General features: G+C 40.2%; 1 protein-coding gene across 2 annotated transcripts in view; it reads left to right on the forward strand.

Annotated features, from left to right (window-relative positions):
- The window catches only part of CEP95 (centrosomal protein 95), a 44,902-nt gene that overhangs the window by 7,723 nt on the left and 9,879 nt on the right, over positions 1-27,300 (forward strand). For both annotated transcript variants that reach the window (XM_027517699.1, XM_027517698.1), the window contains exons 5-17: positions 2,787-2,892; positions 4,253-4,368; positions 14,976-15,107; positions 15,850-16,040; positions 17,566-17,678; positions 17,860-17,989; positions 18,595-18,745; positions 21,330-21,469; positions 22,231-22,320; positions 23,131-23,260; positions 23,994-24,163; positions 24,277-24,351; positions 25,925-26,077. In XM_027517699.1, the coding sequence (XP_027373500.1) occupies positions 2,787-2,892; positions 4,253-4,368; positions 14,976-15,107; positions 15,850-16,040; positions 17,566-17,678; positions 17,860-17,989; positions 18,595-18,745; positions 21,330-21,469; positions 22,231-22,320; positions 23,131-23,260; positions 23,994-24,163; positions 24,277-24,351; positions 25,925-26,077 (1,697 nt within the window). The remainder of the gene's footprint in view (positions 1-2,786; positions 2,893-4,252; positions 4,369-14,975; positions 15,108-15,849; positions 16,041-17,565; positions 17,679-17,859; positions 17,990-18,594; positions 18,746-21,329; positions 21,470-22,230; positions 22,321-23,130; positions 23,261-23,993; positions 24,164-24,276; positions 24,352-25,924; positions 26,078-27,300) is intronic.

Genomic DNA, 27,300 nt, shown 5'->3' on the forward strand with positions numbered 1-27,300 from the left:
AGAGTGAAGAAGCTGGCCTAAAACTCAACATTCAAAAAAATGAAGATCATGGCATCCGGTCCCATCACTTCATGGGAAACAGATGGGGAAACAATGGAAACAGTGTCAGACTTTATTTTCTTGGGCTCCAAAATCACTGTAGATGGTGATTGCAGCCATGAAATTAAAAGACGCTTGCTCCTTGGAAGAAAAGTTATGACCAACCTAGACAGCATATTAAAAAGCTGAGACATTACTTTGCCAACAGAGGTCCATGTAGTCAAAGCCGTGGTTTTTCCAGCAGTCATGTATGGATGTGGGAGTTGGATAAAGAAGGCTGAGCGCTAAAGGATTGATGCTTTTGAACTGTGGTGCTGGAGAAGACTCTTGTGAGTCCCTTGGACTGCAAGGAGATCAAACCAGTCAATCCTAAAGGAAATCAGTCCTGAATGTTCATTGGAAGGACTGAAGCTGAAGCTCCAGTACTTTGGCCACCTGATATGAAGAGCCAGTTCATTTGAAAAGCCCCTGATGCTGGGAAGGATTGAAGGCAGGAGGAAAAGGGGACAACAGAGGATGAGGTGGTTGGATGGCATCCCTGACTCAATGGACATGAGTGTGAACCAGCTCCAGGAAATGGTGAAAGACAGGCAAGCTTGGCGTGCTGTAGTCCATGGGATCACAAAGAGTCGGACACAGCTGAGTGAACAACAACAACATTAATATACAGTGAATAATATATGACTCAGAATAGGTTTACTATTGTGAAGTTATCCAAAACAAAGGTTTTAGCAGCCATAGCAATTTATATAAATTCTAGTACAAATGAAGACAAAAAATGGAGGCAGGCTCATGATTTCTAATTCTCACATTGTTAATGCTGATACCTATGCCATGATTATAACATCTGAAATTAATCTTAAATTCTTTAGAGATAGTTTTCTATTTTTTATCCTTGTTGCTGAAAAGATTTAAAAGCATATAGAGATAAGGCCTAGAAGGAAAGTTTGAAGGACACCCTATACTGTATATTTCTTTTTATTTTAATTTCAAAAAACTTGAGTGTGTAATATATTAATATGTTAAATATCAACATAGGAACGCTGGGAAGAGTCAAAGCTGCATGCCATATTTATTGCTGTCAAATAAACCTATACTCAAGTTAGGGAGAGTGCCATAAGTATGTACAATAAAAAGCATTGTAAGAGAATTGGGAGGGAGTAAATGACATGCAAAAAAAACCTGACCTAGGGGCACTCTCTGCCCCCTTCTGATGTCTATGTCAGAAGCTTTCAGTCCTTTTTTCACTTTAATAAAACTTTTGCCACACACAAAAAAACAAAAAACAAAAAAAACCTGACCTAATTCAAGGCTGCCATGGGTATTTCAATGCTCTATGGTTTTCTAGTCATTTTAGCAGCAAAAGTAAGAGGAAGAAAACTACCTGTAGGAGACTGATTGATTCAAAACGTTCTAGAGACAGCAGTTTTTATGACATAGTACTTGATTACAGGTAGCAGGGGATGATAATGGGGATGGAGAGGAGGACAGAACAGAGAGATACTTATATGTGAGGCTGGTAAAAAATGAAATGCTGAGTGGGGAATCTTCCAGGGGAGGTCAGAAGGCTATGGTGAGCTTAGCGCTGCTAGGAGGGAGTTGCTCACATGGAGTTGGAGAATGTTTTCTGAAGTCTGGTTCTCAACTTTGCAGGTCCAGATTTATACAGCAGTATTACCTGGAGCTGATCAGAATCTCAAAATGGCAATTAATAACAGGAAATGTTTATTACTAGTCAAGTCAGGTATAGGGCAATTTGTTCTGACCTGGCATGATCGTTTACCACTGAAGAACGAGGAATTTGAAGGCAGACTGTGGACTCAGTGCTGCTGCCCACTGTATGACTAAATTTCCACCCTCACTGTGTGACTGAACCTTTCTAAGCTGCAGTTTTCTCCATCGGAAATTCTTTCACGGTTGTAGGAAAGGTTAATAGATACACATAAGTGGTTTAGTACTGAGCCTAGCCCAGAGTTACTACACAATGAATATTGACTAACGTTGTTTGGTGAATATAGAAATAGGAAAAGGTGAGAAGTGGGATGAGAATATGCAGACAGGTAGATGTGAAGTAGGAGATTTCACCCACATACCTCCTGGAATCGCTTAGTTACTGCCACTGTGAAGATGTATTTCTCTAGTGTATTGGGGTAGAAAAAAGGTTGATAGTCTTCTCTTTTTTTGGCTACTCGGTATGGCATGTGGGGTCCTAGTTTCCTGACCAGGGATGAACCCCTGCAGAAGGGCAGAGTCTTAACCACTGGATCACCAGGGAATTCCCAAGGTCGATAGCCTTAAGGAGAATTTCATCCACACCTTACTGTGGTCTCTCTCTTTGGCTAGGGCATGATTGGGAGCTTGAGTCAGGCTGACACAGTCATGTTTTTCTGAAGCTACACCCTAGTCATTCTGCCTCAGCCATCCCTTACAGATGGAGAGGTATGAGAATGATGAGCCTACCACCTAGCTTAAAGAAGAAAACGTTGCTAGTACAACTGTAGACTCTGCTCAGAGAGCAGCGCTTGCGTTGCTTCTTTGTTACCCAGGTAGTGCGCGCTCATTGCGAGTACTGATTTGGTTCTTACTTCACTCACAGGTACCTAGTTGACCAGTAAGGGGTTGGGGTATTTTGCTGTCCTTACCTCTATGCTTGCCCTGTAGAGAAATAATTGCATTAACTTGTTTTTTCTTTTTTTAACCTGGGGTGTGTTTTTTTTTTTGGTATTGTTTTTATCTGTTCCAAACAGGTGAAACTGGACAGGATTCTAAAGAATCCCATCGAGGAGACCCTTTGGAAGATCGAGAAAATACTAAAGAATCCAGATCATCATGGAAAAGAGTTTCTTTTGAGAGGTAGCTCTCAATGTCTGTGAATTTAATTAAAACAAGTTATGCTTTTCCTTCTATTAAGAATTAAAATTGCACACAGTATACCAGAATGGCAGCAAAAAGCAAAGCTAATGTGAATTTTACTAACTTCTCGTGTTTTAAACCTCCCTGAGAGAGTTTTAAGCACCTTGAGCTATGTATAATCTCAGCATTAACCGCCTACTTAATTTAAAACATTTCCTTGATCACCAAAGTAATTTATGTTCCTTGCAGAATACTTGGAAAGTACTTGGAGCAAAAAAGAAGCAAAAAACAAAGAATAAGATGAACTACATCATTCAGAACTAAATAACTGCTTATTAACTTTTTTTTTTTAAGTCTTTTTTTTAACTATATTTTTCTTTTGTGATTTAGCCATATTGTCTGTATAATTTTGTTTCCTAAATTTTAAAGTTTAACACGTCTTTTCCTAACTTGATAAACTCTTTATAATGATTTTTAGTCACTGTATAACATACTGTGCAAATGGATGCATCATAATTTACTAAACCACTCCTCTTCAGTAGAGGTAGTTTTTTAATATATATTTATTTTTTAAGGTGATACATACTTTAATTTTTCTTCTCTTTTCCTGTGTTTAAGCTGTATTCAAAGACTGTGAATGATATAGGGTGATTCAAAGTTGCCAAATGACTTTGCAGAAAGGCTGTGAGTGTTGCATATCCACCAGCAGTATGAAAGTGCTGGGGGCTGCGCTAGCGGCCACCCACCGGCATTGTTGCCTGTTAAATGCCAGAGTTTTTAAATTTGTGCTGCTTTCATAGGCAAAATGTAACGTTGTAACAGGCTTGATTATACTTCTACTAAGTAGAGGTTGAATATGATACTAAGATTTTCTTTTAAATATCTGATTATCATTTTGTGGAGTTTGTCCTGGTTTGAAAAGCACAAGCAAAGCCTTCTTATGTAAATATAGCACATTGTAGAATATGTGTCTAAAGAAGACTATCAGAAAATAAATTTCTTGACTTAATTTTTCATTATTAGATTAAAAAAGTATATAAGTGCAAAAGTAAAACAACAGAAGGATGTTTAGTACAAAATTAATATCCTACCCAGATTCCCTTCACACCCCTAAAGTAACCAATATTTATTTTCTCTGTGTGTCTTCTCTTATACATTTAATCCTTGACACTTTATACACTGCTTTTCCCACCATGCATATATCAGATAAGCAGCAAAAGGGAGAGTCTCCCTTTTTCCTCTCATAGCGATGACCAGTCTGAGCATTCGTAGGCAGGCTACTTGAGGCAGTTCTCGGGATCCTGTCTGGAAGGGCCCTGTGGTCGGACCAGGCCGTGAGTGAGTGAGGAAACTCTTTCAGGTGTTCCTTATCGTCTGGGGCATTGGGCTCCTCTTGGGATGGAGATGAAGCGGAATCCACTGGTGAAATAATTAGACTTGGAGACACAGCACACACCTTTTCTCTAAGAAGTAATGGTGAGTAATTAAACTTTAAATATCAGTTATTATTCAGCATACAAGTATGAAAATGTAAATAGTTATACCTGGGAGTTTTTAAAAGTTGAGAAGAATAGAGAGCCCTAACTGGATATCAGAATTGAAATTCCAGAATGCCACCATTACCCACTAAATATGAACAGTGGTCCAAAATGGATCAAGTGGGAGTCCCAGGTGCATGGGCAAAAGGCGTACGCAAGCTTGTCAGGTAAGGTGTGGGGCTTCCCAAGTGGCAGTAGTGGTGAAGAAGCCGCCTGCCAATGCAGGAGACGCGGGTTCGATCCCTGGGTCGGGACGATCCCCTGGAGGAGGGCATAGCAACCCTCTCCAGTATTCTTGCCTGGAGACCGTGGACAAAGGAGCCTGGTGGGCTGTAGTCCCTAGGGTTGCAAAGAATCGGACATGACTGAAGAGACTTAGCATGCATGAATGCACATGTGGGACTTGATACCCTAGGAAGAAAAGCGTGGATGCAGCTTAACAGTCTAGTCACATTCAGAATACCCACTAAGTATAGTTTTCCAAGCTGGGTGACTCATTTCTTTCATAGTTTCAACCAAGTCTGTACATCCAGAGGCAGTTTTTCTCCCAGGCTCAGGCCCCATTTCCGACAGTCTACTGCTTACCTACAGGCCGGCTTTGAGCCTCTCACCTCGCCGTCCTCCAGCCATTCCACTTCTGTTCTGCTCATCCTGGTTGTCATGCTCTTTTCTTGTCATCATATATTGAGTTGGCTGAAAAATTCATTTGGGTTTTACATAAGATGGTACAGAAAAACCCGAACAGACTTTTTGGCCAAACAAGTTTCTTTTTTTTTTTTTTTTGGCTGTGCTACACAGCTTGAGGGATCTCAGTTCCCTGACCAGGCTTGAACCTGGGCTGCAGCAGTGAAAGCACAGAATCCTAACCGTTAGGCCACCAGGGAACACCATATAGTTTCTTTTGTTGGAATACTCTTCCTCTTTGTCCCTGGAAGACTCACTCTGTACAAAGCCCGGCCTCTGAGGCTCTGTATTCCCACAATGGTGTCTCCTTGCCTTATTTCACTAACACCATTCTCAACATTGCACAATAACTTTCGAGGTTGATGTTACGTAAACTGAGTTGCAGGGGCAGCAGCCACCTCATACACTCAGCCAGTGTGTGTGCGGTGCCTTCCCTTGCCAGGCAGTGGTGACGCAGCGCTAAACAGGCGCACACACAACTCCCTTCCCTCGCGGCATGCATACTCTACTGGTGGGGCAGTCAGTAAATAAGACAAATAAGTGAAATGTGTAATAAAACTTTTCATATTTGTCTTGCTACTACTGCTAAGTCACTTCAGTCGTGTCCGACTCTGTGCGACCCCATAGACGGAAGCCCACCAGGCTCCCCCGTCCCTGGGATTCTCCAGGCAAGAACACTGGAGTGGGTTGCCATTTCCTTCTCCAATGCATGAAAGGGAAAAGTGAAAGTGAAGTTGCTCAGTCGTGTCGGACTCTTAGTGACCCCATGGACTGCAGCCCTCCAGGCTCCTCCGTCCATGGGATTTTCCAGGCAAGAGTACTGGAGTGGGGTGCCATTGCCTTCTCCATCATATTTGTCTTAGTATCCCCCAAATTAGGAAAACATCAGGCCCACAGTTAAGTATATTTTGGAGTTGAAGAACAGGAATGGTAGAGTTAAATGAAGTACATTAAATTATGGCAGTCAAGTGTCCCACATTCTCTTCCAGACGCTGTACCGGCTGTGTGACTTAGGACAAGTCCCTTCTCTTTTCTGAGCCCCCGTTTCTTCCAGTGTGAAGTTAGAGAATTCAACGAAACCATCTCTGAAATCCTTCTGTGCTTCAGTACCCTTAATTCCAAAGAATAGACTCTTCTTTCCAAGGAATTGTGTTCAAAGAGCCTGAGCCTGGGAGGTCAGACAGTAGGCCATAGACTTATACTTGGCATTAAGGTGGGCAGAGGAGCAGAATACCAGAGTGAAGTGTAGGTAATGCAAGAAGGTTTCTTCAAGGCAGAGAGTCAGATGAAAGGGATGGTGGTTTTAGAAATGGTATTCTGTGATAGCCAGTGCATGTAGAAAGGCTGTATCTATAAAAAGTGAATTACTTGCTTTCAGATTTTAGCTATTCAGATGAAACTCAATTCAAGGGAAAAAGAAAAGGTTGAGAGAAAAGCCAGGCTGAGGTGTTTGGGTTTGATATCATATGGTAGCTTCCTTTTATATTGGATTTAAGTCATCAGATAAGTGTCATCATACACATCCTTAGACATCTAATTCAGACTTTAATTCCAGGATTATAAATCTTTATTGCAGTATAATTGATATATTATTATACAGGTGTACAATATGATTCTTTATTTGTGTATATTGTAAAAAGGATACCACAGTATATCTTGTTGTTCAGTCACTCAGTCGTGTCAAACTCTTTGTGACCCCATGGACTGCAGCATGCCTGACTTCCCTGTCCTTCACTATCTCCCCGAGTTGGCTCACACTCATGTCCACTGATGAATGATCCCATCTAACCATCTTGTCCTCTGTCTCCCCCTTCTTTTCCTGCCCTCAGTCTTTCCCAGCATCAGGGTCTTTTCCAGTGAATCAGTTCTTTGCATCAAGTGGCCAAATTTATTGGAGCTTCAGCATCAGTCCTTCCAATGAATATTCAGGGTTGGTTTCCTTTAGGTTTGACTGGTTTGATCTTACTGTTCAAGGGACTCACAAGAGTCTTCTCCAACACCACAATTGGAAAGCATCAATTTTCGGCACGCAGCCTTCTTAATGGACCAATTCTCACATCCATACATGACTCCTGGAAAAACCATAGCTTTGATTAGAGGGACCTTTGTCAGCAAAGTAATGTCTCTGCTTTGTCATATACTCTCTAGGTTTGTCATAATTTTTCTTCCAAGGAGCAAGTGTTTTTTAATTTCATGGCTGCAATCACCGTCCACAGTGATTTTGGAACCCAAGAAAATAAAGTCTGTCACTGTTTCCATTTTTTTCCACATCTGTTTGCCATGAGGTGATGGGACCAAGTGCCATGATCTTAGTTTTTTGAATGTTGAATTTTAAGCCAGCTTTTTCACTCTCTTCTTTCACCTTCATCAAGAGGCTCTTTTATTCCTCTTTGCTTTCTGCCATTAGGGTGGTGTCATCTGCATATCTGAAGTTGTTGCTATTTCTCCTAGCAATCTTTATTCCAGCTTGAGCTTCATTCAGCCTGACATTTCACATGATGTACACTGCATGTAAGTTAAATAAGCAGGGTGACAATACACAGACTTGATGTATGACGTACTCCTTTCCCAGTCTTGAACCAGTTTGTTGTTCCGTGTCCAGTTCTAACTGTTGCTTCTTAACCTCCATACAGGTTTCTCAGAAGGCAGGTAAGGTGGTCTGGTATTCCCATCTCATTAAGAATTTTCCACAGTTTGTTGTGATCCACGTAGTCAAAGGCTTTAGCGTAGTCAGTGAAGCAGAACTAGGTATTTTTCTGGAATTCCCTTTTTCTATGATCCAACAGATGTTGGCAGTTTGATCTCTGGTTCCTCTGCCTTTTCTAAATCCAACATGGACATCTGGAAGTTCTTGATTCACATACTGAGAAAAAGTATTTTTAAACCTTTTCTAAAATTGAGCCTAGCTTGAAGGATTTTGAGCATTACTTTGGTAGCATGTGAAATGAGTGCAATTGTGTGGTAGTCTGAACATTCTTTTGCATTGCCCTTCTTTGGAATGGGAATAAAAACTGACCTTTTCCAGTCCTGTGCCCACTTCTGAGTTTTCCAAATTTGCTGGCATATTGAGTGCAGCACTTTAACAACATCATCTTTTAGGATTTGAAGTAGTTCAGCTGGAATTCCATCACCTCCACTAACTTTGTTTGTTGTAATGCTTCCTAAGGCCCACTTGATTGCATAGTCCAGGATGTCTGACTCTAGGTGAGTGATCACACCATCATGGTTATCTGGGTCATTAAGACGTTTTTTGTACAGTTCTGTGTATTCTTGTCACCTCTTCTTAAATATCTTCTGCTTCTGTTAGGTCTATACTGTCTCTGTCTTTATTGTACCCATCTTTCCATGAAATGTTCTCTTGGTAGCTCTAATTTTCTTGAAGAGATCTCTAGTCTTTCCCATTCTATTGTTTTCCTGTATTTCTCTGCATTGTTCACCTAAGGGTTTTTTTATCTCTCCTAGCTGTTCTTTGGAACTCTGCATTCAGATGGATATATCTTTGCTTTTCTCCTTTGCCTTTCACTTCTCTTCTCAGCTATTTGTAAGGCCTCCTCAAACGCCTTTTTGCATTTCTTTCTCTTGGGGATGGTTTTGATCACTGCCTCTTGTACAGTGTTATGAACCTTTGTCCATAGTTCTTCAGGCACTCTGTTTATCAGATCTAATCTCTTGAATCTATTTGTCACTTCCACTGTATAATCATAACAGATTTGAGTTAGGTCATACCTGAATGGTCTAGTGGTTTTCCCTACTTTATTCAATTTAAGTCTGTATGTCTAATTAACATTCGTTACCTAAAACTTACCAATTTTTTTTATCGTAATGAGAACTTTTACGATTACTCTGTTAGCAGCTTTGAAGTAAACAACAGAATTTTTTCTTAAAGCCTTTTTAAAATTGAGATACAGTTAACGTACAATATTATATAAGTGTTAGGTGTATAACATTGTGATTCACAATTTTTAAATTTTATACTCCATTTATAGTTTTTATAGGTCTTCCCTGGTGGCCCAGATGGTAAAGAATCCACCTGCAATGTGGGAGACCCAGGCTTGATCCCTGGGCCGGGAAGATCCCTTGGAGGAGGGCATGGCAATCAACTCCAGTATTGTTGCCTGGAGAATCCCACAGACAGAGGAGCCTGGTGGGCTACAGTCCATGGGGTCACAAAGTCAGGACACAGCTGAGTGACTAAACACGTGGTTATACAATTTGGCTGTATTTCCTGTGTTGTATGGTATATCCTTGTTGCTTTATTTTATACATAATAGTTTGTACTTCTTAACCCCCATCCCTGTCTTGTCCCTCTCTCCACTAGTAACCATTAGTGTATTCTCTGTGTCTGTGAGTTTATTTCCTTTCTGTTACATTCACTACTTTTATTTTGTAGATTCCATATATAAGTGATATCATATATAGCATTTGTCTTTCTCTAACTTATTTCACTTAGCATAATACCCTCAAAGTCCATTCATATTGTTGTAAATAGCAAAATTTTCATTCTTTTTTATGACTGAGTAGTATTCCAGCGTGTGTGTACATAAACCATGTTTTTTCTATCCATCCGTTAATGAACACAGGTTGCTTCCTTATCTTGGTGATTAGAAATAATGCTGCTGTGGACATTGGGGTGCACGTGTCTTTTCAAATTAGTGTTCTCTTTTATTTTGAATATATAGCAAACGTGGAAGTGCTGGGTCGTATGGTAGTTCTATTTTTAGCTTTTTGAAAAGCTGCTGCATTGTTCTCCACAGTAGCTGCACCAATTTACATTCCCACCAGCAGTGTGCAAGGGTTCCCTTTTCTCCACATCTCCACTGACATTTGTTATCTGTGGTCTTTTTGATAAGCCATTCTGACCAGGTGATAATCTCATTGTGGTTTTAATTTGCATTTCTCTGATTAGCAGTATTGAGAGTCTCTTCATTTACCTGTGGCTGTCTGTATGTCTTTGGGAAAATGTCTGTTCAGGTTTTCTGCCCATTTTTAAATTGGGGTTTGTGTTTTTGATGTTGCGCTGTAGAGCTGTTTTTATACTTTGGATATTAACCCCTTGTCAGTCATGTCATTAGCAGATGTTTTCTAATTTTAAAGGTTGTCTTTTTGTGATGGTTTTCTTTGCTGCGCAGAGCTTTTAAGTCTAACTAGGTCTCATTTGTTTCACTTTCAATTGTTTATTTTTGGTTTTATATCCTTTGCTTTAGGAGATAGATCCAAAAAGGTATTGGTATGATTGTTTCAAAAAGTGTTCTGCCTATATTTCCTTCTAGGAGTTTTATGGTTTTGGTCTTATATTTAGACCTATAATCCATTTTGAGTATATTTTTTGTATATGGTGTGGGAAAATGTTCTAGTTTCACTCATTAATATGTAGTTGTCCAGTTTTCCCAGCACTACTTATTGAAGAGACAGTCTTTATTGTATTTTTTGTCTTGTCATAGATTATTTGCAATCTGTATATATACATGATTGTTTTAAGTTGCTGATCTCTCACTTTCAAGCCCTTTTTAACAGCCCTGCATTTGTACTTTCCTCCCCTCACAATTACTGTTTTTGATTTTATATTTTATATCTAATTATTTTGTGGATCCCTTAACTGGGCTTCCCTGCTGGCTAAGTGGTAAAGAATCCGCCTGCCAGTGCAGGAGATACAGGTTCAACCCCTGGGTTAGGAAGACTCCCTGGAGAAGGAAATAGCAACCCAGTCCAATATTCTTACCTGGGAAATTCCATGGACAGAGGAGCCTGGCAGGCTACAGTCCATGGGGTCACAAAAGAGTCGGACACGACTTGGCAGCTAAACAACAGTTCCTTATTGTGGATATTCATGATTTTGCTACTTTTGTCTTCTAACCTTATTAGCTTTGTGTGTGGGTGATTTCCTACCTTTTCTGTATGGTTGCCTGTACCAGTGAACATTTTCATTTCATAATTTTCATGTTTCTACTTATAGCCTTTTTTTTTCATTCAGAAGGTCCTTTAACATTTGTTGTAAAACTGGTTTGGTGATGTTGAACTCTTAGTTTTTGCTTGTCTGTAAGGCTTTTGATCTCGCTATCAAATCTGAATGAGAGTCTTTCTGGGTAGAGTATTCCTGGTTGTAGGTTTTTCCCTTTCATCACTTTAAATATAGCCTGTCACTCCCCTCTGGCCTGCAGAGTTTCTCCTGAGAAGTCAGCACATAGCCTTGAGGGAATCCTCTTGTTTCTTCTCCCTCATTGCTTTTAGTAACAAGAGCAGTTTTTAATTTTTACCCTTAGAACTAGAGTTGTCTTGTAATGTGGGACTTCCTGCACTTCCTGGACTTGGATATCTGTTCCTTTCCCAGGTGAGGGAAGTTTTCAGTTATTATGTCCTAAAATATGTTACCAGCTCCTTTTTCTCTCTCTTCTCCTGGAACCTGTACAATGGGACTGTTAGTGCACATGATACTGTGCTAGAAATCTATTAAAATGTTGTCATTTCTTATCATTTTCAAAAATTCATTCAGTGTCACTGATTTCCACTGCTCTCTTCTAGCTGGCTGATCCATTCCTCTATATCATTTAGTCTATTTTTAATTCCTTTTAGTGTATTTTTCATTTCAGTTATTGTATTCTTCATTTCTGTTTTGCTCTTTAGTTTCTCTTTGTTAAAAACTTTGGCTTCTCATTCTGTGCAGCCGTTGTTCGCTCGAGTTCTTTGATCATCTTATACGATCACGCCCCTGAACTCCTTCTCTGGTAGACGTCTGTCTCCGCTTCACTTGGTCCTTCTGAAGTCTCACCTTGTTGCTTTGTCTGGAACGTGTTCTTCTGTCACCGCATTTTGCCTAAGTTGCTATTTTTATTTTTGTGTATCTGGTATGTTGATTATGTTTCCCTACTAGAGAAGTGGCTTTTTGTTGGAAATGCCTTATGCATCCCAGCAACATGTCCCCCTCTCGTCACCTGAGCTGTATGCTCTAGCAGTTGTCCCTATGAGGACTGCGTGGGGCCTTCGGTTGTGGTGGGCTATTCGGTACGCTTGATTAGCCCTTGGTCCAGTTGGTTGCCAGGCCTTGCCTTGTGCAGCTGCTGGTTGGCTGGTCAGAAGGTGGCTAACTGTGTAACCTCAGAGACCCCCAGGGCTAGTGCTGGCTCAGTGGTGGATGGAGTCACTCTTGAAGGCTGCAGAGCTGTTTCCTGCTGGTTGGTGGGTAAAGCCATATCCTGGCTTAGTGCTGCCTTATACATGGGCAGAGCAGGTCTTGGAGTCTGGTTGCAGAGCCCAGAGCTGGTGTCTGATTGCTGGGTGTGGACAGTTCCTGACACAGTTGGGTACAGGGTCTGGGGTGTCCTGAAGCTTGTGTTGGCCTGCTAGTGGCCAGGGCTGGGGCCCAGCTGTCCCAGTGAGGGGTCTGGCCTGCTGATCCACTTATTGCAGGACTAGTTTTCTTGCATCTGATGTCTGTCCCCTGGTGGGAGAAACTGGTCCAGAGGCTAGAGCAGGCTCCCTCGAGGCCAGGGCCAGGGCCAGCGGATCTAGATCTTGGAACTGCTGCATGCTTACTGGTGGGTGAAGTTCATGGGGTCTTAAGGCAGCCTGTCGGCTGATGGATGGGGCTGTGTCCCTGCTAAGTTGCTTGGCCTGAGGTGTCCCAGCACTGGTACCTGCAGGCTTTGGGTAGGGCCAGGTCTTGGTGCTAATAAGCTAGAGGTAGGATTCCACAGTGCCGCTTGCCAGCACCAAGGTCCATCCATGTGGCAGATGGCGTTCCTCACAACGGCTGCCACCAGTGTCTGTGTGCCCAGGGTGAGCTGCCGCTGCCACCTGTCTCACCAGGAGACTCTGAGTTCAGGAAGTGGGCCTGGCCTAGGCTCCTCTCAAATTACTGCTTCTGTCCCCAGTCCCAGAATAGAGATTTTGTGTGTGCCCTTTAAGAATGAAATTTCTTTCCTGCAGCCCTTTGGGACTCCTAAAAGTAATCACCACTGCCTTCAAAGCCAGATGTTCTGAGGGCTCATCTTCCCAGAGCAGGACCCTCAGGCCAGGGAGCTTACTCCTTTGGGAGAACCTCTGCAATGTAATATTCTCCAGTTTGTGGTCCCATACACCTTGGGATATGGGACTTGACTATATTGCAAGTCTGCCCCTCCTACCATCTCGCTGTGGTTCCTTATTGATGTCTTTAGTTATAGAAGATCTTTTTTGGTAGGTTCCTATCTTTTTCATCAACTGTTGTTCAGCAGATGGTTGTGGTTTTGGTGTGCCCATGAAAAGAAGTGAGTTCAGATTCTTTGTACTCTGGCATCTTGGCCATCCTCCCTTCCTTATATCTTTTCCATGAGTAAGGAGAAATCCCTTCCTAAGCACCTTGTAATAAGATACACAGCAGGATCTCATCGTGATGCAAACCTGGCCGAGGCATGTTGCTCTGTGACTTGAGTTGGGGAGGCGATAGTGAGGCCTCGTAAGAGCTGGGTTTGCTTTACATTTGGCGTGAACAGGACTCATGGAGGAGGAGGCTTCTGGCGCCCAGGGCACTGCCCACTCAACACAGTGTTAATTGTAGTCACCATACCTGTACACTGGGGCTTCCCTAGTGGCTCAGACAGTAAAGAATCTGCCTGCAGTGCCAGACACCCACATTCGATCCCTGGATTGGGAAGATCCCCTGGAGAAGGGAGTGGCAACCCACTCCAGTATTGTTTCCTGGAGAATTCCATGGACAGTGGAGCCTGGTGGGCTACAGTCTGTAGAGTAGCAAAGAGTCGGAGACAACTAAGCAACTAAAACTTTTACTTACTGTACATTAAATCCCCATGACTTATTTATTGTATAACGGGAAGTTTGTACTTCTATCTTCACTCATTTGTTCTACTGAGGACCTTTTTGTTTTTTGTAAATGAGATATTATGTATGTATTATATAAATACTTACATAATTTTTTTTTTTGTGCCATGCAGCTTGCGGGATCTCAGTTCCCTGACCAGGGGTTGAACCCAGGCCACAGCAGTAAAAGTCCAGAATCTTAACTGTTAGGCCACCAGGGAAATCCCTAACTGAAATATTATTAATGTTTACAGTAGAGAAGTTCACAATCTCTGCAGTGATAAAAACAGTAGGTTCTAAAACAATCTGAAGATTGAGAGATAATTAAATGTGTAACTTTTAGTCTGACAAAAGTTCTAGATGATAACTAACCATGAGTCTTTCAGAGAAATCCCATCAAAAAAAGGGGGAATCCATTTTGTTTATGGGGAGTTGGTGTATTGTAGATTTCCAAGGCAGCAAAATGGTATTTCCTCAATTTCAGAACTATTTTAATACCGCTTTCTATGTAATATATTATAGAGCTGATTCAAAATATTAACCATTCAAGAATTAGACAAAACTTGGGATTTCCCTGGTGGTCCAACGACTAAGATTCTGCACTTCCAATGGAGGGAGCCAGGATTCATTCCCTGGTCAGGGAACTGGATCCCACTTGCCCCGACTAAGACCTGGGGCATCCAGATAAATAAAAATAAATGTTTTTTTAAAAAGGAAAAAAATCAGAACATTTGTTTGATCTCTAAATCTTTGATTATGGTTCCAACCAAGACTTCTAGCTCGGAGATGCACCTGTGCGACAGTTGGCACTTCTGCAACCCTGGCCCCTGCTTTTCTAAAGCAGAGGAAGGAAGCGCTGTGTAAAACTGCTTTTAAGTTACATAAATGACTCTGGGCTACAGAACTACATGTTGCTATTAGTTACAAAAAAGTAATTGGTATTTCAAGAAATCAGACCAACATAGTTCTGTGATTTATGTCATTTCTGAGATTTTTATCCTCAAGATACTAAACTTTTAGCTTTTAGTCTAACAGCAATAAAAAAATTGTACCTTTAATATTTTCTAGGTGCCCAAGGTCCTAATGAAATGCAGTCTAAAAAACCCTCAACCCTTCCATGCTCTAGCTCACAAGAAGAGGAAGTGCTGAACCCTCCCTCTCGTTTTTTGTCCAAGAGCAGGACATCCTTTGTGGAAGACAGTGAGTAGTAACGCACAGAGTTCTTGAGACTGTGGCTGGGAGCTGGCGGTGGTCGATCGTGAGCAGTGCTCTTAGCCTTTTTACTTGTGTTGCTCTATGGTTAATGTGATTCTTTTTGGTTTTACATGACCTCATTTGTAAATGTTTACTATTATGAACTTGGATGTCGTCTTTTTTTTTTTTTAATTTTATTTTTAAACTTTACAATATTGTCTTCTTAAGATGGTCTTTGGTCATATGTTTTGCATCCACTATTTTATTATCTAAATCCTCTCAAAGGCTTTAGGACAGTAAGAGTCTCCGATATATTAGTTTATCAGTTGGTGGCCTTCAAATTATATTAACTTGAAAAATATTCTCATTTCATATTATCTCTAGGATTTTCATATGGTTAGTATTATATAAAGTCATAGTTAACGGCTATTTTTATAACGTATAGATGAACCATAATTTATACAGCTATTCAAGCCATTTAGGTTTTTAGTAATTTTTCATTATTTTAAAATAACTTTTTAGGAAACTATTATAATAATATTAAAATTATATTCTTCCTGATTTAATTAGGTCCCTACTTGTTCATTTAGAATGAGTCCCTATTTCCATTGTCTTTTTGGTGTACTTTTCTTAAAATCAGATTTAAAATATATTTCTAAATAGTGTGTGTGCACTTGTTTGTATAGGGTATATGTATATGTGAAATGATTTATGTCTCAATGTCCACTTTACTTTGTCCAACTAACAGAAATTTCTTCTGTGGATATGATTCCAAGTGCTAGGAAGTTAGGGGAGCCTATCCGGTCAGCTATTCCTTTACATCCCCCTTACCACCCTTCAGAGCCTCGAGCTCCCTGCCCCATAGGAAAAGAATACTTGCGTTCAAGTCACTGCTCCCCTACCATGAATTCTACCGGAGAAGGCACGGCATTTTCTACGGTAAGTGGAAAAGCTTGCTTTCAGCTGGACCAAAGCCTATAGATTTATTTAAAAGTTCTCTGCTAGACTAGTAGTCAAGAATACTGCACTAACCAGAGAGCACTGTAGTTCTTAAAATTCACCTCTGCATACACCTGCATATTCTCAGCCTGGGAAGATAGGGACAGGGTGACTGTAAAGGGGAAGTAGGATGAGCCGACACTTACTGAGTGCTCATTTGTGTTAGGCCCAGTACTGCATACTTTACAAATACTGGATAAATTACTTCTTAGAACACAGCTCTGAAGTAGATACTATTTTTATTTCTTATGGGGGAAACTGAAATACAGGGTTTAAGAATCTTGTCTGAGGTCACACAGCAGTTGTAGAATTAGGATTAGAATTCAGGCATTCTAGCTTCAGAACCCATATTGTATATATCTAATTTAATAATTGAAATTATTTAACAGAAAGTATAAAAAATAATCTTTCAGCCATATTCCTATTAATCCAGCATGAACTACTATTAACATTCTGGCCTATTTGTTTCTACTCTTTTCTTTGAAAATAAAAGCCTTTTTTATACAGTCATCATGTTCCTATTTCCCCAGCAACAAGAGCACTCAGGTATGTGCCAAGAGTAGGTATATTTAAAAAATAATACACTGTCATTAAAAATTGAAACAGTACCAGAAAAGTAAGTTAGCATTAGGTGACTGTCATTCTAAACATTCTGAGCATCAGTTTAGGTTGGAGGGTGAACGGATAAAGAGAGAAAGGGATCATAGGTTAGTGGTTACTTTGAGGGGGCTTGCAGGGGTGATGGAAGGGCTTCTGAGTTGTTGGGAATACTCTTTTTCTTTACTGAGTGGCAGTTAAATGGAAATAATCATTTTGAACCAGTTCTTGAGAAGGACACTAACTTCAGTTTTAAAAAGGTTTCTTTTAAATATGATTGTAATATAGTTTTTACTTAAAGGCATTAAATTTAATTTTACTTTAATAGAAGAAAAAGATACTGAAGTGAAATTAAAGAGATAGTTAAACATCAAATGTTTCTTAACCACAAGAAATATTTTCCATAAGATTCCCTCCAAAGTTAAGATATACATTGTTTAAAATGTTACATTTATATTCATATTTTAGAGGTTTTGCCTATTTGTTTTGAAGTTTCTGTTGACTCCTTCATATGAAAGAAAATGATTTTAATACTTTCCACTTGTGATTTGATCATTTTTTCACTGTCCAGGTGTAGCCATAACCTCTATAAATTTTCATATTTGAGACCACTTCACTTGCATTTATATTTGAATGACATCCTGAGCCATGCTTTTTCTTTGAGGACAAGTTTACAGACATTGCTCCATTCCTTTGGCATTGGTGATCAGTAGAGTGTTTTGACAAATGGGTTTTTTAAAAAGGCAAAACATGGAGAATAAAGGGACCTAGCTTTCTATCACAGGTCCTCCCTTCCCATCACACACAATGTTGTTGTTTATGTCTTCCCTGTATCTTTTTCAAATAAATTCTCCTTTGTTTTTAATAGGAACCAGACAATAGAGTTTCCTTAAGTTCCAAGTTGTCTCAAGATAGCAAACAGGAAATGTATCCAGCTCGGGACCAAGGCCCTAGGACAAGGAAACTTCCCAGAGAAAAAAGGTAACAGCACTGCAGGCTTCAGTGTTGCGGGTTGTTACAGGGATTTGCGGAGGTAAGGGTATACTCTCCAGATGGAGCTGTGAAGGCCAGGATGAAATATTTGGCAAAGCATGTATTACAGTTGTTCTGAACTAAGTAATGTACACTTGTCTATTTAAATGTCATATCCTTTTTATTACAGATACGAAAACAGAGCTGCAGTCTCATCCTGGGATTCAACTTTCTCCCAGAGGGCAGGAAAAAGGTTAACAGAACAAGAATTACATGCAGTATCAGAGAAACTATCTCAGCGCCTCTCTGAACTAGATTCGGCAAGTCTTATTTTTTTGTCTTATCTGTATTGAGATTGCCGTAGTTGGTGAGCATTTAAGTGATTTTCCAATTAAGGTGAGAGCTAAGCTTAATGAACTAGCAAGTTAATTTTATCTTAGTTACTGTGAAAATCTGTAAATCAAGCAGATGGGACATAGGCTGAGAAATTATCTCCTAGCCTTTTATTGTATAACCAGATTTGGTACATATTCATGCAAATTTTATCGAATTCTGATTAAATAACAGATGATTACATTAAACCATGTATATTTAGATGCATATGTATTGTTTCTCTTTGTCACTAAAGACATTCTGATATAAAATTGGATGAGCTCTGATTTTCAAAAATAAAATACTGTAGTTTGGAGATATCATTGAATAAATATATTAAGTCCTATGTAACTTACTCTTAAGGTTATTGGAACTGATAGTCTGTGGCACTGATACATATCCTTTAGAAACTCTGCATAAGCGTCTGAAAACTTGTGCCTGAACCTGTGCCTAATTATCAGAGAAAGCTTTTAAAAGGTTTTATCTGTCTAATCCTTCCAACTTGCATTCTGCTGAAATCAGTAACAGATGTTAAAAATAATTTTCTTGATAGATGTTAAAAAGTGCCCTGGGTGATCGAATGAAAGAAAAGACTGGCTCCGAAGAGAATATTGGAAATGAAGAGGTGGGAAGTGGAAATGATGAGACACTGTCTCAGCACAGTGATGGCATTGTGGAGTACGGACCGAAGAAGCCAAGGCCAGGTAAAGCCTGTATGCATTTCATCAAGATCCGTTTGAATTTTATCTTGTTCTTTTGTTTGGAACATATTCTACTATTTCTTCATTTTCCTGACTTTGTGTTGGTTTCTGAGCAGTATGTAAAACAGCCACTCTCTCTGTCCTGAAGGAGTAGTCTTGCACAGGAGGACTCTTAGCATTCAGCCCATCCCTAGCTCCTGGTTTGTTCTCAAATCTTTGTGGTTGTCCAAACCACTCTCTTTTCTTAATGGCTCCTGGTAGTTGAGGGTGTGCCCTAACCCTTTTTGATGTGGGTTTTTTGTCATTTGGGTCACTCAGCTAGTGTCTGGATTCTTTTCAGAGGAAATTATTCCATATGTAGTATATGTTAGTGTCTCTGGAGGAGATGAATTCAGGAGCCTGTATATTACCATCTTGAACTGGAACCCTCTCACCCCTGTCTTTTTACTTAAAAAAAATTTTTTTTAATGTTTTAATTGAAGGATAATTGCTTTATAGTATTATGTTGGTTTCTGCCAAACATCAACATGAATCAGCCATAGATATACATATGTCTCCTCCCTCTTGAACTTCCCTCCCACGTCCCTCCCTATCCTACCCTTCTAGGTTGTTATAGAGCCCCAGTTTAAGTTCCCTGAGTCATATAGCAAATTCCCATTTCACCTGTCTTTTTTGTTTAACAGCATTGTGTTACCTGTCTAAATATGCTATTTTTTTAAATTTACATAGATACTATATATAGTATTCTGCAACTTTTTTTTTCCTGTTAACATTGTTTTAGAAATCTGTTCGTACTTCTGGTTCACTCATTATAACTACTGTGTAACAGAGTTCATGCTTCCTTGGTGACTAAGACGGTAAAGAATCTGCCTGCAATGCAGGAGAGACCTAGGCTTGATCCCTGGGTTGGGAAGATCACCTGGAGAAGGGAATGGCTACCCACTCCAGTATTCCCAGGGCTTCCCTAGTGGCTCAGACAGTAAAGAACCTTGCCTGCAATGTGGGAGGCGTGGGTTCAATCCCTGGGTTGGGAAGAGCCCCTGGAGAAGAGAAGGGCTACCTACTCCAGCATTCTTGCACAGAGAGTTCCACAGACGGAGGATCCTGGCGGGCTGCAGTCTACAGGGTCATGAAGAGTCGGACATGACTGACACTTTTCACTGATTTCATACAGTGTGATTTCATACACTCATTTATATGAGTGTGTATTTTTATGTATGTATATGTGGATTTTTTTTGCTTCCAGATTTCAAAACTACAAACAGTTCTGCAATGAACAACTTGTAATATGTGCAAAAGCTGCTCTAGGATCCACATGTACTGGAATTGGTAGATCAGGGGTTTACACTTTCTTACCATTGCCAACTTCCCCTCCAGAGTGATCGCACACATTTGTACTTACATGAGCAATGCCTGACAAGTTTCCGGTTTGCCACATCCTTGCAGATGCTTCCTACTGCTTTTTCAAATAATTATCCCATTTTCCAGCAACTAAAATTCTGCATTCATTTTTATCTACTTTGGTCATCCCTTGTTTCTCTAGAAACAGTCCATTTCTCATCCAGAACTTACTTTTCAGATTTGTTTTTTAACTTTAAGAATACTTTTTCCTTGTCTTGATTATTTCCTCTCTTCCCTGAGATTTGGCTTAGGTAATCTCTAGGAACCCTCATCCTGTAATGTGCATGTTATACCATTTTGAAAACACATTGTAAGTTAAAATTTTATGTTTATTGGATCTTCAATTTCTAAAGAATACATTGTGGACATAGTAAAAATGTTATTAAAACACCATTTAAAACAGATTGTGTAAGTTAGTTTTACTTAATTTGAAAGATTTAAATTAAGAGAGTAAAGAGACAAATAAAAGCTCAAGGACACTTCTCTGGAAAAATTTATTTAGAAAGTTATCAAATCTTTCAAATTGCCTTGATGTCAGAGCTGTATTGAATTACTTGCTTTTCCAAAAAGGCACAGCATCCCCCTCTTCACAACTAGCAGATTCCTAAGTTTATCTATAAACAATGGGACATAAAAAGTTTTGTGGAGGGAAATAATTTGTTAGATCTCACAGGCAGTGTGGAATATGGGGGCTGGATCACTAAGTAGGGAAGAACAGGACTGCTTAAAAAGGCTAAATAACTTCTGTGTGTAAGGTGCTGCTTTATAAGGGTAAGGTGTGTGTGTGTACACATACCTACACACTTACATCCCCCTCCTCAGGACCTACATAGGTAAAAGGTGAGCGGACACATTGCTATGGTTTACCTTTTTTTTTTCCTCTCTCTACCACCAAGAGTACTAAGTACGGGCCTTTGTGTGCAGCAGGCATCCCACATGTTGCTCCATTTTCAACCCAAAAGTGAATATAGAAACTCAGTACATCTTTGAAACATTTTGAGTACATGTTTATGTGCATTTGTCTGTCTGCTTGGTATGATGAAACATACAAATAGAAGTTACTTAGAGGAGAGTACATTCAGCACATTCACAGTCTCTTTGGATTTGGTAAAAATCAACTATTTGGTGCCAGCTTAACATTTCTGGCTCTCAGAAACTCACGGTACGTGTCTCTCTGGTGTTGCAGGACTTGCCATGCATAGAAAGGCACCCTCCAGATCTCATTCACTCTCTCCATCTCCAGTTAACAAAAACAAACAATTCCAGATGGAGAGAAAAAAGCAGCGAAAACCAAAAGAAACAGATGTCCGCCGATTTCAAGCAAAGGTATATCCCATCTCTTGACTGTTACTAGGCAGCAGGTATTACCATTATTTACCCTCAGCCAGATGCTACAGTGAACATGCTGTTGATGAAAGGCATAAAATGCATTTAGGATTCTTGAGCTGAGTGGATGACAAAATCATGTGACATGGCTTTTATGGTCCCCCATTATAAAACTTGTGCTCCTGAAACTCTAACAAAACTAACCTTATATAGCCCAGTGCTCCAGTGGATTAAGAAAGTGTATCAGAGTAGACTGATATTTTCAGAGAGAGGTTTAGAAATAAAGAGAACTTGAGGTGGATTAGATGTGACAGACCATTTGAGTTACAGATGGGATGAAAATCCCCAAGACAGGAATGAAAGGAGGTGGCTAGGGGTCAACAGGAGAATGTATGATTACTGAGGAAGACTTTCTGCTGTGGAATAGTGATTTTGAAATGTAGCATAAATTTAGAACACTTAAGTTGCTTGCTGTCCTATGTTTTATAATGGTGAAAACTAACTCAGTGTGTAATTCAACATGTAACTTCCATCCAAGGGTGTATCAAAATAATTATAAACTGTGGGAACAAAAAAACAACATTAGGTAAAGTTTTATGTCTCAGTTAGGTGTCTGTTAAATAATATATGTTTATTGATCAGTAGCCTGAAAGGAACTTTAAAAAAAGTGATTCGAATGGCAGTCTTAGGTAGATTTTTTTTCCTTCATTTTCATTTGTATGTTTTTAATAACTATAATATCATACTGCCTTTCCCTGTAGGCAATAACCGAGGCATTTGAAAAGGAACTAAGAAGAAATAAAGTTCAAGAGAATATTGGACCTCTAGGAATAAATGACGAGGAGGAAACAGTGGGTAAAAGTCTCTGCTGTAATAAATGCCATTTGATCAGATCAGTGGAAAGTACAGAGATGATCTTTTTAAATGGAAAAAAGAATCAACAGAACCTTAATCATTAGCCTCTTAGAAAAAAGCAGAATTTCATTTCATGGATGTGGATTTTCTTTTATTCATAGGGTAACCAAGCTGCTAAAATGTGGTACCAGAAACACTAGTATTTTTTCCTGCCTGCCTGAAACTTACATCAGTTTTAAGGGCTTCTATTGTTTTATCAGTTCACCAAGGCTTTAAAGACAGTCTGGACTGACAAGTTAAAGAGGGAGAGTAAGAAAAGACAGAAAATCCCAGTTCTAAGCTTGGCTGGAACAAACCCAAAGCATAAGTTTTCATTGCCTTTCAAAAGAATAGTTACAGAAGCTAAATGAAAGCATGGAAGAAAATGCTTATGCTAAAATGTTCACAAACCAGGATATAGAATATAGTATGGTTGTAACTAAACATTGTCTTAGAACTTTTGTAATCCACATGGAAAAGCCTGTCAAAGAAGCAAGCACATCAGAACAGTGTCAGTTGTTGTATTTAGCGGGTAGGACTATGGCAACTATGAAACTTGAATAAGATTCAGTGCTTTTTCAAACTCCACGGGATGCCAGAAACTAGAGGTATTTCACTTAGAGTAGGTAAAGACTAACCAAATTTTAGAAGTCTGAAGTAAGGTACTTTGGTTGGGAATTATGTTGACTATTTTTGCTGATATGTAATATTTAAGATGATATATGAAAGAGCTATTAGACTTCTCATTCTATTGTTTTCTGTCTAAGGAAAAAATATACAGAGAAGCTGTTCATAAAGGAACTCCAAAACGAAGCCAGCCCTGGAAGATTTACTCTAGAAAAACCACAACTCCAAGTCCAAGAGGTGGCTTGCCAAAGCCAAATAAAGCAGTTCCAAGTAAGAACCACAAAATTGTACTTTATGGAAAACTGGCATCCTTTGAAAGTGCACGCTGCCTGCCAAGGACACAGCACTGAAAACTAACATCTACCAGTGAGCTGGACAAAGTGCCCTCTTCTGCCACTGCCGTATGCTAAAGAGAGATAAAACTCTTCAATGAGCCATTTCTTTAAAACTCTTAAGTATATGCCAGTACATTGGCACAAAGGAATGCACTGGCTATGACCTGCTGTTCCAACTTGAGCTCTCTCTGTTCACTAAGTGCTGGCTGCCTTTTCTTTGTTTCTGGGAAGTTGGTAGAACCAAAGCAAGCAGAGAGCCTATCCAGCTCCTGTATAGTGACAGTTGGCACCGAGGTGCAGTTTCAAAGACCACTGACCTTCTAACTACATCCTATTAGACACAGAATTTCCCTCCTGGGAGGGTTGGAGAGTCTGTTTGACCACACACAGAGCATCCACCCCAGGCACTGAGTCAGCTGAGCAGTTAGGATGGACTTCACAAGACCAGCATGTCCTCAGTCAGAAATGTTGAGCTTATTTTCATCCTTACTAGTTGGCTTGTCCCAATCAGAAAAGGAATGCAAAAGTAATAACATACTTCTAGACTTGTTCTTTTCAGGCTCAGAGCCATATCACGTAGATAAGCGTTGACTGAAGGTTGAATGAGGTTTCTTCTTAAAAGCTGTCAGCAAGTTTCTCAGATTATAAAAATTTTTTTTACCTCACAGTGAAAGTGAATGAACACAGTCTCCTGCCCCTGATGCTGGAGCAGTTTCCATTTCTCTATGTTTCTGGCCAAACACTAAGCAAAATGTGGAAACAGCAAATCGCACAGGTTGAACAACTTAAAAAAGATGCATATAGAGAAAATCGATCAAAGAAGAAACTCCAGGATGAAGTAAGATAACTGTCAATTAAGCATAGAAATGTAAAGCAAAAAGAGGCAGAGCTTATCCTTGATAATCTAGTGAATAGAATTATTAACTTCCTTCTCTTCCATCCCACTTAAAGATAGAAGAAGCCTTGAGAAGGCATGACCTCCTTACTGCGCTTATCAAGAAAGAATATGAACATAACAAGAGACTGGTATGTCAAGAGCAAACTGGGTATTATATCTTTGAATTTGTAAGTTATATTAATTACTTTTATTTGTACTAGCTGGGCAATATCCCTACTGACTCATACCTCCAGCATTTGCCTGTGGAAGCATTTAGGTCTTTAACCAACATTGATGTGAGGGTAAGGTGCTAGGTGCTTCATAAACACCGTTTTATTTTTTATTTATTTTTTAATTGGAGGGTAATTGCTTGACAGAATTTTGCTGTTTTCTGCCAAATATCAACATGAATTAGCTCTAGGTATACGTATGTCCCCTCCGTCTTGAACCTCCCTCCCTATACAGTGTCTCTATAGTAAGACAATGGAGATGTTTTCTATGAAATGAAAAACCTGAAGTTTTGAAATGTTAACTTGCCCTCAGTCTCGCCATAATCAGCAAGGGCAAGGTTAGATTTTAATCCAGGTCTGTCCCTACCTATGAGCCCCTTCAGGGTACCAGGTGGTTAACTCGAGTGGTTTTTTTGGTCCTCTCCCTTCTTTCTCAGGTCCCCAATAGAAAGTTGAGGTTATTTATGCCTCCATTATAATTTGGGCTAACAATCGCATACAGTAAAATGTTATCCTCTTAAGTATCATGAAGGGAGAGGACAGAGATCAAAGACAGTAATAAGCCAGAGGAAGAGACTGAGTATAGAGACAAGCTGCTGCTAAGTCACGTAAGTCGTATCTGACTCTGTGTCTGACCCCATAGACGGCAGCCCACCAGGCTCCCGTCCCTGGGATTCTCCAGGCAAGAACACTGGAGTGGGTTGCCATTTCCTTCTCCAGTGCATGAAAGTGAAAGTGAAGTCGCTCAGTCGTGTCAGACTCTTTGCGACCCCATGGACTGCAGCCTGCCAGGCTCCTCTGTCCACGGGGATTCTCCAGACAAGAATACTGGAGTAGGTTGCCATTTCCTTCTCCAGTAGAGACAAGGAGCGAGAACTGAAACTCTCAACAGTTCCTGAGAAGGAAGGGGAAGCATCAGGAATTGCATGTGGGACTCTGGTGCTGGGGAGAAGAAAACGTGTGTCTGGACAGGTAGTTAGAAGGCTTTTCCTTCATGACTTCATTTCATCCTCACTACTTTGCTAAGATATCACCTGATTTCCTTAATTTTGCATCTTTTGAGAGTGCCAGTTTTCTACTCCTTTTAAGTGGGCATCTGGGTATTACTTAAGTGACCTCCTGGAGGAACAGGGAGATGAGATTCTCGTTTGAGAGGGGCTCAGTGGAGATGGCTCTTCTTTTTCCGCTCTTTTGGCTACACAAATGGCATGCGGGATCTTACTTCCCCTTACCAGGGGTGGAGCCCATGCCCCCTGCAGTGGGAGCACAGAATCTTAACCACTGGACTGTAGGGCAGCTCTTCCGACTCCGATGATGAACCTACCAACAAAGACTGGAAGGCTTCTGGGGGCCACACACTCTGCCCAGCCAGCAGACCACGGGCCCTCCATAGCCAGCTTGCTGCCTGAAGACATCGTGATGGGGAGCAGGGCAGATGAGAACATCGGAGTCTGTCTTCCTCTTGTCCTTACCTCTTTTTCCTTCCCCTTAGCAAGACTTCAAGGACCGAATTCATAGGCAGAAATTGACCCAATCAAAGATAAAAGAAAATCGACAGCAGATTGTTCGTGCCCGAAAATATTATGATGATTATAGAGTTCAGTTGCGTTCAAAAATGATGAGAATGAGGAGCCGGGAAGAAATGGTAACTATGGCTTTTCTGTCCAGTCCAATTAAAAAGATAAATTTTGTCTGTTACCTTTTTGAACCACCTTCATTGCAACTCTTGTCCTAATTTGAATGCAAGTCTGAGTTCAGACTTGTTCGCACCTCATTTTATTACTGCCGTAGTGTGTCCCAGTCTATTCTTGGTCTCTACTACTACTTTTAAAATCAAAGTATAGTTGATTTACACTTGAAGTATAGTTGTGTTAATTTCTGCTTTACAGCAATGACTCGGTCATACATCCATTCTTTTCCATTCTGGTTTGTCAAAGGATATTGACAAATATCCCATACAGTAGGTCCCTGTTGTTTATCCATTCTCTCTATGAAGGTTGGCACCTGTTAACCCCAGCTGAGCCGCTGCATCCCGGCCCCTCAACGCTCTCCCCTTTGGCAGCTGCCAGTCTGTTTTCTCCACCCCTATTCTTTGTTTGGTAGATGGGTTCACTTGTGATATTTTAGATTCCACGTGTAAGTGATATTATATGGTATTTGTCTTTCTCTTTGACTTACTTAGTAAGATAATCTCTAGTTGCATCTGTGTTGCTGCAAATGGCATTATTTTGTTCTTTTTATGACATTACTCAATGTTCCATTGCATATATGTCCCACATCTTCTGTGTCCATCCATTCACCTGCTGATGGACGTTTAGGTTGGTGCTGTGTCTTGGCTATGGTGAGCAGTGCTGCTATGAACATCAGGGCGCATGTATCTTTTCAAATTATAGGTTTGTACAGATACATACCCAGGAACAGGATTGCTGGATCAGATGGTAATTCTATTTTTAGTTTTCTGAGGAAGCTCCATATTGTTTTCCAAAGTGGCTTCACCAGCTTATATTCCCACCAACAGTGTAGGAGGATTCCCTTTTCTCCACACCCTCTCCAGCATTTGTAGACTTTTTAATGATGGACATTCCGGCTGGTGTGAAGTGATACTTCACTGTTTTGATTTGCATTTCTCTAATAATTAGTGAGGTTGAGCATCTTTTCATGTGCCTGTTGGTCATCTGAATTTCTCTACTGCGCTTATCTTAATGTGAAGTCTTAATTCTCTCTGACCTCCTGTGTGTCGGTATTTTTCCAGGATGACTGCTTTAGGGGGCTGGGAACATGTTCTAAGAGACAGGAACTTAAGGTGTCATTACATGACCTCGGATTCTACTCAAAATCAGGAAAATAATGGATAGGTATGCTGTGAGA

This window comes from Bos indicus x Bos taurus, chromosome 19 (assembly GCF_003369695.1).
Source record: "Bos indicus x Bos taurus breed Angus x Brahman F1 hybrid chromosome 19, Bos_hybrid_MaternalHap_v2.0, whole genome shotgun sequence".
Taxonomy (NCBI): domain Eukaryota; kingdom Metazoa; phylum Chordata; class Mammalia; order Artiodactyla; family Bovidae; genus Bos; species Bos indicus x Bos taurus.